This window comes from Platalea leucorodia (genome assembly GCF_965183815.1).
Source record: "Platalea leucorodia genome assembly, chromosome: 9".
NCBI lineage: Eukaryota > Metazoa > Chordata > Aves > Pelecaniformes > Threskiornithidae > Platalea > Platalea leucorodia.
Window position 1 is genome coordinate 1,173,304 of NC_138831.1, and position 13,219 is coordinate 1,186,522.

The window sequence follows — 13,219 nt, forward strand, 5'->3', positions numbered from 1 at the left end:
GTTCACTATGGCATTTATGTAGAACAACTAAAAGCTCCCTGAATCTTGCAGTGATAGGGAACTCTCAAGCTCCCACTATGTGAGGCAGGGCCATGTTTCCATTACATTTAGAAGTAGTATCATGAGTTCTTATTGGAGTAATGAATTTTGTGATTCCCTTTCTAATGCAAACCCTCAGGAATTTCCACAAAGAATAACCATTCCTTTACTTAACAAGAAGAACAAAAAAAGCCCCAGATACTACCACTACCCCATTTTCCTTAATCTTACAAAAGAAGCAACCATAAAAGGACACATGTTATCAAGCCCATTTTGGAAAGGGTCCCTTGAAGGTCTCTGTCTGCTGTACCTACTAGACCAAAGCAACTCTGTATCTTAATGTGCTGGGGAAGGAAAAAGCTGCCAGATGTTTATCAAGATTGGCAGCTTTTCTCCACCCCTCTCTATTCACTTTGTTTCCTTAGGGATTTACTTGAACATATTGTAGTGCTGTAGAGTCAAACTTCTGTTTGAAACTGTGTATCTTCAGGTATTTTATGGCTCAATCTGTAAGGTCAAACAAGCCATTTTCATTCAGGTGGATTTGCCTCGTCTGTGATCCACAGAGTGTCGGCCAGTCTAATTCACAAAAGAAGCAAACTGCAAAGAGAGAACACATCTAGCCCTGCACGAACACAATGGTTGACATGAAGAAAGGCATGGGAAGAAATGAGGAAATGTTTTAGACACAGAACATATAACAACTAGTTACGGTAGCAAACTGTTGAAAACAGCAGATTGCCTGTTTTGCTTATGCCAGAGAAGGCAGGATTAGCTGTTTCAGCATGCCAGCAGTGCAGACAACCAATATTCACTTGCCCCTGTTACTCTTGCAGCTGCTGGAGGAGAGTTGGGAATGCAAAGCACCTACTGACAAGGCAGAAGCAGCTGGGATCCTCTCGTTTTCACTTTCCCAGCAGCTCAGCAAGTGTAGGATGGGCCACAACACATACACACATACATTACTGACAGTGACATTGAGCACACAATATTGAAATATTAACGTTTTAAGGCATAGTAACAGAGAAATAACAGTTCTTAGTTAACTGGTTTTCATAAACTGTTCTTAGTGTGTAAATGCTTTATAGCAGGTGAATGGCACAGAAGAGCTATGCACCAGACAAGGTTTTTTCTTTCTAAATTCAGGCTATTCAGCCATGCTGCTTACATCTGGTAGACCCCTTCTCATCACAACTTGAAAGCTCTGAGTATAACAGTTACATCAAAGACCCTAGGAATTACTTCCCTAGTGATCACACCACTCTGACAGATTTCCAAAATAATACTGAAAAATAAAGCTCTAATATATTTTCTTTACTGAACCACATTAATTACAAGTAGCTGCTCAACACTGAAATTTAATTCTGATATATCATATTGTCAGACCAAATACTTCACAAGGCTTTCTCGCTCTATCACGTGCAGCAGAATGTATGGTGATGCAATTGGTATATAATGACCAAGGTTATAAAGTATACATAACGCTACAGAGATACATAAATAATGTATAATTTCCTGAACTTGATTTCTGATGTAGTTTTACCAACACAAGCCTGAAGAGAGGTGTGGTGTTCATTTCTCCATTTTTGCATATAGGAATACGTGAGAAATACAGTACTCTCTGAAGCATGTGAGGGTCAAATTCCATCTATTAAAAATTTTCCAGAAACCCATTATATTAACCAGATCAAGGCAAAATTGATATTTTGCACTGTAAATTAGACTTGTCTATAGAGACTGGGTATGGAGACATTGATGTTGACAGAAATCAGTACTTCTCTTCACAGTTTTTCATGGTCGGATCTCGGAGAATAATTTTTAAGTCAAGCATCGAACTTGTTTTGTGGTCTTTTTAATACAAATTCCCTAGTATGTAATGTATTACTTAACCAGATCAGCTAACTATCCTTCAGATCTCAATGCCTGAACTCAGTAACTTAAAAACTGTAGAAATTCTCCTAGAATAAAAACTCTTATCTTAAATAAAAAAAAGATACAGTAGAACCTTTTCTTTCCAACTGTAATAAAAATGTTGTTGCTATAGTAACTGTGCAGTAATAATTATAAGAGATCTGTGAAAACAAGACTGCTATAGCTGTCTCCAGTGCTCCTCTGTGTTACATCTAAGTACATGCTGAACATTCATAACCACAGTGTAACCTCACTAGGGCTTGTGGATATAATGCTGTGAATAGCACAGAAGTAGAATAGAGAAAGGATAATTATGCTTCTGTTTTCTGACTCTCTTCAAAACAAGCTACAATGGCTTGTTTTTAAATAACATACAGTTCTTGTGAGGAGAGAGTTTAAAATTATTTTTTCCTCATCCTAAATATTAAATAATTCATGGGTGCAGGTGAAGTCAGTAGTGCATCCTCTCATAGGAAAGGAGAGAGGCATCAGCTCTTTGTGGGAAGACACACAGTGAAACACAAGTGTACTTTCTTCGGCAGTTTTAAAACACAATTGAAAAATAAACTCACTTGTAAATGTTGAGAGTTGTCAGTCATATTGTCCTCTCGTCTACGAACTTCTTCCAACAACTGTGCATTCTTCTTTTTCTCCATTTGCTGATTGTGCTTCAGATTGGCAACCTTCTTGTTTTGGTCCTTCATATGTCTAAGAATTGTATACATATATGCAATAGTATTAATGACTGCAGTCCCTTCTTTTTCTCTATAAAATTAACTTGTGACTATGACACAGGACATCAATTCCCCAACAGATACAAGTATTCCAAGCATCAGATGTAAACAATAAAACTTCATCTTGTTTTTAAGCTGGCATATCAAAATGGCTTTAATGCCATCAGATTATACAATGGTAAAGCAATTATTTGGGCCTACAAGATTTTTTGTCAGTTGCTCACAAATATACCTCTTCTAAGCACTATGCAGAAAAATTGCTGTTGTAACAGAGGGAGATTATCCAACAATCCTTACTTGGTGATTTTGGGAACAATTTTAATGGGTGCTGTAAGTAGCATTCATTTCAAAGGAAGCAGAAGGTGAAGGTGATGATTAATGTATGTTGTGAACTTCTATTTTTGAAAACCTGGACTATAAATACAATGTTTCTGAGGATTAAAGTGTGATGGGGTTGAAGGTCAGGTCATAAATATGCCATGAAGAACAAAGGATGCCTTTACAAATAGGTTTGTACATAACAAAACCATTACATTTCTATCTTTTTTAATAATGAGACTTTTTTCTACAAAAGATAATGAACAAATAAATTTATCAGTAACTTCTAATGAAAATGAAACAATCTTTACCACCACTATATATTTTATTTTGTTAAGATTGTACTCAAGTAAAATAATACATTTGTAAATTGTTGCAGTGCTTAATTATCTTCTGCTGTGGATCTTGCTCATTAAGTTATCAGAAACTATTCTGATACTTAGCATACATCCTTTTAAGAAAGAAGGCAAGCTAATTTTGCCTGGCAGGCAGTGAAAAAATACCCTTGCAGTAATGCTTTCTACCTGCTTGGATTCTTAGATATTATTTTCCCGACTTTTTTTGACTTTGAGGAATTTGCTCCCTTTTATCTATATAAAAATAAAGTCATGTGCAAATTCCTAATGAGATCTACTCACTAATCCTATTTTGGCAAATGAAGAGAATATTATTCAATGCCCAAAAGGACCACTGAAAATGTCTGTTGCTTCCACATTAGAACTTTCAGTGAAAAAAAAAAGTTATAGAATACATTTCTTGCACTGATTTTATTATTCTAAAGAAATTAGGTTATATTTACTTCTATCACTGGTTTCTTTGTCCTGCTGCTGGTTTTTTCACTACTTCTGCTGAAAAATTAACAATGAATCTATAACCAATAAATGTTGCCATGCTATTAAAAATTCTTAGAAGACACTTCATATATAAGTTCATAAGTACAGTACATAATAGAAAAGGTAATCTATTATTACTAAAAAAAGTAACTTCAACTTGCCTAGAAAACTAAGTGGGTACAATTAATTCAAATAAAAAATCTTTGCTTTTTAAAAGAGTCTACATCAAGCTCACAGATAACTTTTTAAAAAGACAAGTAAGAATTCCACTATTTGAAAAACAAATTTGTCCTATAGTTGTGTTCACGTGTTTGCATCAGGCTGTTAAGGAACAAAAAGATAGATTAGCCTAACTGATCATCTTTCTACAGCATTTGTACTCAGTTTTCAATGTTAGAAGTAAAATCGGTTAAGACTGTACATACTGTAAAGCTAAAAGAACCCCCAACAAGACATTGCTACCAGAAAATAGACCAGTTTCAGGGGAGGGGAAAAAATCAAAAGCCATCCTTTAAAAATTTATTTCTTTTTAATACAATCATCTTTATATTACACAAAACACAGACTGGAAGGTGAAGAGCTGAGCTTCTCCAGGTTGAACCAGCTCTAGTCAGGAGTTAGTATTTTGCAATGCTAGAGATTATAGCCTGTATGTTCCTTAAACATTCTCAAATATTTTTTGTAGTACCCAGATACAGTTCTAAAACTGTACACTTAAAAGCTCTCCCCTTTAGACATACCTTTAACAAAATGACAAGACTCCTAAGAAACAGCACCTTTTTGCCAGCTCAAAGAGACCACCTGCACAGCACTACAGCTGTCTCTTCATAGACTTCTGGCATCATGTTTAAATCCCCAAATTAAGTTCACTTGAGAACAACAACAACAACAAAACCCCACACTACACAACGGTCAGAAGAAACTTGCCTACACGAGACCTATCTCAATAGGCCTGGCAGTATAGCATAAATCACCAGTATTTTATCATAGAGTTTTAAGAAAGGTTAATTTTCTGAAAAACACAACACACTGCCACAGCTAACCCATAGTAAGCAAGCAACATGACAGTGCTAAAAACAGCAGGGATATGTCTGTCAAAGTTACACTGACAGATTAATAAAAAAACAACCAGAAATTGCATATTCCAGTTAAACTTGTTTCTAGGCCTTAAAGAATATAATGGGTTTAGCTATTGAGTTATCTCTTTTTTACTAAAGTTCCTCAAGAATTTGAGTAATGCCCTTTGTCTTTCTAAATCAAGTATTCAAATGTACATTAGATGCTCTGTGCAACTCCAAGTGAAAATCATTCCCTTTCATGGGTCCACGCTGCATGATTGTAATCATAGACATAATCAGCATAAAGCAAAAATGAATATTAGAAAAATTTACTTTCAGAACTTCATATATAAATGTGGCATTTGGCAGAAATTTTGGTGGTGTAATAAGACTTTGCTGTTAAAATATAAAATGGTTTCCAAGCTAATGCTGAGTAAATGATGTATTAATTTATATTTAATCTCTGTAAGAAGTTCAATTTTATGCTCATGCTAACTGCTTCTTTCATTACCCTTCCCTCTCAAAACTTCCCATTTCAGTTTCTGTCTAATGCCACACTGAAAAGTAGAACATGGTAAATCTGCAAAGGAAAACGTGGTGCCTGTGATATGCAAAATCTTGAAGAGAAGGAAATAAAAGAATGCTGTGTCGTAGCCTCTCTTTTCCAGATCTGACAATATGCCTATGGAAGTGAAAGGAAATGCTACTGTTAAAAAGCCTAGCTGAGTAGTTTTCTTTTAGGCCTGCATTAAAGGTACAGGAGGAGTTGAACAGAAGAAATAAATACAAGAACACGTTCCCTGCCACTTTTTTTTAGATGGCAAATATATCAAATAAAATCCTTGATCCAATATATTTTTCGAGTATGCTTGCTCTGATATTTTTTCACATGGCTCTGTTTCTAAAATGCTCTTGAATAAAACAGAAGATTAGGATTAGTAAAAATTTATGCACAAGAAATAGAAAAGTATTTGGGAACAGTATAAAATCAGCACAAAATATCATATGCCATTACCATATAGGATATAAAATATCCACATAGTTTACTGGTAGCTATGCTGATATGCATGGTTGAGTCTACATGATTCTTTATCATGAGAAATGAGTTTCATGTGTTCTGCTACACTGTTTTAATTTAAAGCTATAAGACTACAAAATTCATTAGGCAGGATAAAATAAATAAAACGTTACTGTTCAAGATATATGTACTCAAAATTTGAAACGTACACTGCAGGGGGCTGGGCAGTAGAATTGATCTTAGCATCAGATGTTAATCATTCTGGTACTAAAATATATGCAGAAGTATTCTTTCTTTGATAGTGTAACTGCCTCAAAGCAGTAAGATGAAATCCACAGCTTTCTGATTTTCCACATTGTTATAGTTCATTTTGAAGCTCGGTATCTGTTATCTTACAGTGAGGTAAATTCTTTAACCGCTGAACTAGGCATTACACTCATCTCAAACTAGTTATTACAGAATACTATGCTGTTTGTAATTTTACAAGTGTTACATAACTGGAAAGCCAGTCTTCAAACCAGTTCTAAATTGGTGCCAACACCACATTTGGCTTAAAGAAATTATGTTCCGAGCTAATAGCATTTATGAAGGAAAAAAGCAGTCTAAAAAGCAGCGTAGATTGCTAACACTTTACAAAGATGGTTAATCTTGGCCAAACATTAAAATGTCTGAGTAGTGACACTTTTTCAGATAACAAATTTAAATTTCTGTTTGTGTTCCTATGGTTATAGCCAGTCAGCAATTGTCATAAAACATCCAGCAGCTTCATCTATGGACAACAAAAGAATTCAGAGTGGAGCTAAGCTGTCTTCAAAATGGAACTAGAATGTAAGCACATGTTGAATAGGTTTTCTTTAAAAAACAAACAAACAAACAAAAACAACAACAAAAAAAAAAACCACAAAAAAACCCCAAAAACCAAACAAGTTCTGTTCTATTCCATAGCTACAAACTGAAGGATTTCATGGGCATCTTCCAACTCATTTGATCGTTCTATATAGAGAAGCAGTAGCCAGCAAATACCTGCACCACATAAATACTATATGACAATGATATTGGAAGTTAATAAAGAAGAGATGAAGAACGCTAGATAGAAGAAAAAATTCAAAACAGAATTTGATTCTTCTATATGCTAGACACTCACTCATTCCTAATGAAGAGTAAAAGATAATATAAAGTAACATACTTCTCTAGAAACTACCTTACTGTACATTAAACTTTGAGTTTATGAATTTTTTAAACCTAGATCAAGCCATTGCTGTGAACTGTAAATACACAGTAGATTGCAGTTGTGCTACTCCAGCAAAAATCAGCCAGTCATAATTCCCCATTCCTCTTCCTAAATCTTCCTGATCCGGGATAATCTTTTAAAAAATCTTTCTCAACACACAGAATGCTCCACAGCCATTAATTTCCACCTCAACTGGGCACTAGACTTAAAATCAGGTACGTAAACCATAGTGATGCCTACATCTGTTTTCTTCAGCATCCAACAAACTTTCTCAGAAAAATAGCCTTAGACCACCAACACAGAAATCAATAGACTGTAGCACTCCAGATTTCTAATAGTGCTGAAGAACCATCAAAATGATGACTGCTGAATGTTTAGGTATGCTTAGAATATCATAGATCCGAACAAGACAGGTGAAGGGCAAAGGCAAAAAAAAATCTTATACAGCCTAATAGCTTTGTCTCCTATGAAGTCCAGACCAAAGAACCTAGAGCCCCTTAATCTTGCTGTGCAAAGAGGAAGATGCCCTTACATCAATTACGCTAGCCCTTCATTCAACTTAGTTTTTAACTTGGAATGTCTTTGCAAGAAATAGACATCAGTGTCATGAAGACCCAGACCCTTGATCAGCAGAAAGGCAAATATCAAAACACTTAGTTCTTGCTGGTATGAATGTCACTAGTTGCAGTGACTACATTTAATGATTTTTGTTTGTGGTTTTCTCTTCTTCTGGAATGGCATACAAACTGATCTTATAGTTATAACTACAGTACGTTGAATTCCTTCAGTGCAACTTTTTAAGACAAATATTAACATTTAGTTTCTGCATATATTTCTTTCAGATTTCATTTTACAGTAGTGTGTAACTGTTGTCTAAGCTCCAATGCTTTCATCTCTGATAGCTATAGAAAATCGCCTTATTTCATTAAATTCCTAGCTTTAATGAACCACCTGGGTACCTTGGCCAAAAAGTTGGTAATGTCAGCCAAAAACAAGTGTTACATGCTTAGTGTAGCCTTTACTCTATTTCATAATTTTTTTTTTTACCCTTCAAAGCATCCAAAAAATGCAGACATGCAAAATACTCCCAAGAGCAAAATCTGTAACATTTTCTAAAGGAATACGTCTCTCTAATAATTTTCATCCCATTAAACAGTATTACAATAGGAACAGCTGTCTGAAAGTCAATCAAAAAATTCTCCAGTATGCTAGGAACCTGTACTCCTCAACAAATAAAAAAAAAAGAGTGCAATAAAATCACCAAAGAATGTTTTCAGGAAAATAATATCTTATGAAATACAACAATTTATTCAAAACAAGTAATTTCTATAACATAAGAAAGTCTCAAAAATATATTTTAAAATTTAATCCAGTACACATTCTGAGTAATCAAACATCACCTATTGTTCTAGACATGTACTGGGTAGAATATTACCAACATCATTACTTGAAAGAAAAAATTTTTTAACAGATCATCTTTCTCCTTTATAAATAGTCCACACCTTTACAAACAATTCACATATGTGAGCAATAAAACAAATCTTAACATTTTACTAGGCACTCCGGAACTCAGTAGCTAGTCATGCAGAAGACCTGATCCTGTAAATCCTGCCCATGTGAATGTCCATTCTGAACTACATCACTAAGACTCAGTAGAAATATTTCCAACAGTTCAGTTCTCACTGTCTTAAAAATGACAGTATGCATAGGTTCCCATTTCATTTATTGAGTCAAGACTAAAACAACACCATAACAGCAATTCTTTAAAATTCAGATCCAACTCCACAAGATAAAATTTCTATTAAGATGTGAGCAAAGTTAAGTATTGTTTCTGGCATTTCCTGGAATGCAAATATAGTTGCTACTACCAATCTATAAACCTGAAAAACAAAGATGGGTTAGACTCTAGCAAACTGTAAACATCACGAGACATTAAGAGGGTTACTGACAGACACATTCCTGACACAAATATGCAAGGACACTGTTTATTCACTTAAAACCCATAGATGGATTTGTCTAGGGAAAATAGGTATTATCAAGATAAGAAAACCCATGACAGGCTGAAATTTTGATATGACGAAGAAAACATACCTCAAATAGCCATCATTTTTCCAAAAGAAAGCGCTCGTGCTTGACTGCTAAATTTATTTAATAAGTTAGACTCTAGTCACCTTAAGATTTACGATATGCTAATAGAAAACTAAGTAGTGTCTTTCTGTGCTGTCATTTGCATTTACAAAAACTTTCAGTTTGTTTTTTTTTTTTTTAATCCAGATTCTATAACCTAAAGCATTATTAGTATCCAAAAGGTCGTCTAAAATTTGGGGGTTTTCCTTGTTCTTAACCTTTCTTATTTTCTTTTTGTTAACTAATACAATTGCCATGATAAAAAAATTAAAGAATACTTTAAATGCAAAAACAAAAGCAATCCTCCCAACCATTAAGAAGTTAATTAGTTTGACACAGCCAACACGTCCAACAGAGCTGAGCTTCAAAACAACTTTCATTGTTTCTCCCTTGATGGCAAACAATTCTATTGGGACTGATCCTTTTTTTAATGATGTAGATGATGCTCAGAACTTAGACTGCTTGTGCATTCTAGGCCAAATCATTCATCTAGCTTTATGCCCTGATACAAAGTGGCAGAGAGCAATGATAATAACCACAGGGAGAAAACAGATTAAAATTTATTAACACATAAAATTATAACAACATTTTATTTCATAAGAGTTTTGCCTTTTTGCTTGTAAAGTGAAATCTAATGATTGCAAAACTGCAACGCCAGCTCACCATTGTACATGATGATTTTTTTTCCTGTGAGATCCACTGACTAGCAAGCACATCATGTTACAGCAGCACAGAATGCTACTATTCATTGCTAGCGCATTTGTTAAGAGTAAGGAAAGAATTAGTATATCCAAAGCTGCAAAGAACAATATTCCTCACTGAACTAAGGTGTGTCACAACTGCAGTATCAAAAAGCAAAAAGGGGAAGAACAAAGGTACAAAGCAGCTGTCTGGTTCTTCCAACAGGGAATCTTCGAAACACAGAAAAATGTGTATATGTTGCAGGGCTAAATGCATCAGTGTGAACTGTTTTGGTGATGTCCTACCAAAACTGATCCATAGCTGACATCAAGTGCATATTGACCACTAATAAAATACACTCCACCCAGAAAACAAGCAACATATGTAGAATGGAGCCTAAGAAAGTCCCAAAGCTATAATTAAGCAGTTTACCACTTCTAATATGTTACCCCCTTCCAGAGTAGTTACTTCATTTGGGGTTTGTGTCATTGGTTATTCTAACAGTCTGAGGACTAAGCTGCTATGAATATCTGTTACTTGGTTAAAAATGGTGTCAAAACTTGTAATACTGTCTCTGCACCATCTCTTTATTCCATTTGATAACACTGTACAATGCACCTGAATTCTGAGAATGTAAGTGGCCAGATAATTGCCTTAAAGAGGACATGGCTCATACTGATTCATCTGGAACTAAAGTAACACTGGTGTAAATCAGCTCCATTCTCTATTTTAAAGCTATTACACCACTTAAAAAAACCCATCATTTCTTCTGCTGCTTTTGAATTTGGGAGTCTTTCTGCTTTTAATGTGAAAATTTGACAGACCAATATAAAAAGCTCAGAGATTAATACAGACCACTACATAGGCACATATGCATAAAGTGTTTTGAATGAAGACTTCCTAAGGTGGGGGGGAAATCATTCCTCGTTTTTTGTTTAGACAGACTCAAAAGGAAAAAACCAGGATTTTTTTCCATGTCTGTTATAAAGGCCACATTTTGGAGGAATACTTCATCCCCAAATCCCAAGGGGATTCCTTTCTTTGCATGTCTGACTAATCTATTACTGTCCTATAGAAAAAAATCCCATCTCACCTTTTTCTTTCTCGCCCCTATTATTCCAAAGCAGAAAATCTAGCAGAACTTATTCCCACTCTTTTCTCTGTAGAAGAACTAAATTTTCCTCTCTCTACTTTCCAATGAAAAGGAGCAGGGGCAGGACTTCAACTCCCTGAACTAATTGCCTTTATAATAGTTTAAACTCCTAAACTGTGTAACAACATAACCTACCACCCTTCAGCTGACCCTGTGACACAATTTCATTTTTACAGTGATGCTATCTGATCTTGTAACTGAAAAAAATATCCATTCTACAGTGACATAAATGGGAGTAGCTTAGCTTCCTTAGCATGTCTATAATAACATGGGATGAGAAAGAAAGTTTGAGCAGCTGCCTCCTGGAGAGACAGGAAAACGTCACCTTGGGGCTGGACTGCCCTGCTGCCAGGAAGGCTAACAGGGGACATCTAGACCTTCCCTTATAAAATGAGCTTGTGACACCTGAGTAAAACTTTGTTGCCTTTTGGACAAGAGAACTTGGAGGAAGGTAATACTCTCAGGTTAACTTTGGCCAAACTGACTTTATCTTTTGGTAATAAAGGCTGATATTCTGCTATACACCTCAGAGAATGTTATCACAAGAAGTTAATATTGTCATCTCTTACTGAAGCAGAATGCTTGGTCTTCTTTCTGCCATTCACCTGAAGCTAAAACTACAGCAGACTCCATGTCACAGTTCATTACTCCATCTACTCACCAGGAGAACTGAGAAGTACCCTTTGTGTTCTCTCTGTGTTGATATAAAGAATCAAAATGACCAGTGCAAACAATGGACAAAAAAAAATCATCCAAACCATATTTTAAAAATCTCCAAAGAATTTGATTCCCATATCCCTAATTGTCCAGTTCAATGCAAAAATGCTGTAATGCCCAGTTACCAGCTAAGAGAAATGAATTTTAGTATATTCAATGTTTTCATTACATTCCCAGCTCCTGTTACCAATGGATTACATAGCTATTTCAGTTTCACTCAAAGGAGCAAGCTTGCAGTCCACATAGATCTAGAGGTCTCAAAAACCACAAGGAGATTCTATTACTAGGTTAAAAAAAAAAAAAAAATCACACATTCAAATAATCCTTTTTTTTCTTCTTCTTCTTCTCCCCCCCACCGCCTTCCCTGCCCTTTAAATCTCATTATTTCAAATGTTTGAAGCCTCGTTTAAGATTTCTTAAGACTCGGATTATGGCAGTACTTCTGTCTGACAACTATTTTCCCTCCAAATGCACCACAAAAAGATACTGTTGCCTTGAGAGAACCAACAACTCTGCCTGGTAGAAATAAAGCGAGTGTTGCAGAAGTCACTGAAACATTTCTCACCTCAAAGACAAAAACGTGGGAGGAAGGGTTTACCTAACACACAATCTGGGAAGTTTTCCAAAATCTTTGTTTAAGATGTGTTTAGTCTGACACAGTTCCCTCCAGAGCCCTAGAGAGATGCTAGAAATATCCACGTGAGGATAATGTATGAATGAAAAAGACCTACTAAAATCCTGTTCCAAACTATGGTTCATATCACTTTGTTTCAACACGTATCTGCGCTGCAACCACTGAAATTCCAATACTGTGCATTGCACTACTGTCTTTCTCAGCACATTCTTACTGGATGACACTTCATATGAACATGTGTGAAATCCATACCAGAAGACTCATCTGTCACACATCTCTCTTGTACACCAAGGATTCTTCTGCATTTTCTTCTGATGGTCTTCTTAAAAAAAAAAAAAAAACCAACACCAAAAAAACCCCAAAAACAAACAAACAAACAAACAAAAAAAACAAAAAAAACCCAAAAACCTGCTGATGACAGGACACTAGATGAGAAGGATATTTGATCTGATTTAATATGGCAATTGCTTGCTGAGCTATTTTATTAATTAATGCCCTTACCAATAACTGTAACCAGTAACTGGAAATAATTTGTTGCCTGGTATTTGCAACCAAGAAGTTGCAGTCCTGCTTCTGCTTCATCAGGTCCTTTCCAGCTGTTGTCCATCTAAGGTTTTCTCTTTTTTTTTTTTTTCCTTTAAACACCAAACCAAACCCCAAACAAACAACAAAAAACCCCACCAACTCCTGACTCTGTCCAGTTACTCTCTACATCCACAGCATGTCCAGCTCAGCCTGACAGCACTCAGGATCAAACCTCCTCTG

At 35.5% G+C, this 13,219-nt stretch overlaps 1 protein-coding gene across 1 annotated transcript in view; it reads right to left on the reverse strand.

Moving 5' to 3' along the window:
- ERC2 (ELKS/RAB6-interacting/CAST family member 2) overlaps window positions 1-13,219 on the reverse strand; it is a gene marked incomplete at both ends in the record, with an annotated part of 442,749 nt that overhangs the window by 211,096 nt on the left and 218,434 nt on the right. The window contains one exon of the mRNA XM_082322574.1: window positions 2,523-2,658. Within this exon, the coding sequence (XP_082178700.1) occupies window positions 2,523-2,658 (136 nt within the window). The remainder of the gene's footprint in view (window positions 1-2,522; window positions 2,659-13,219) is intronic.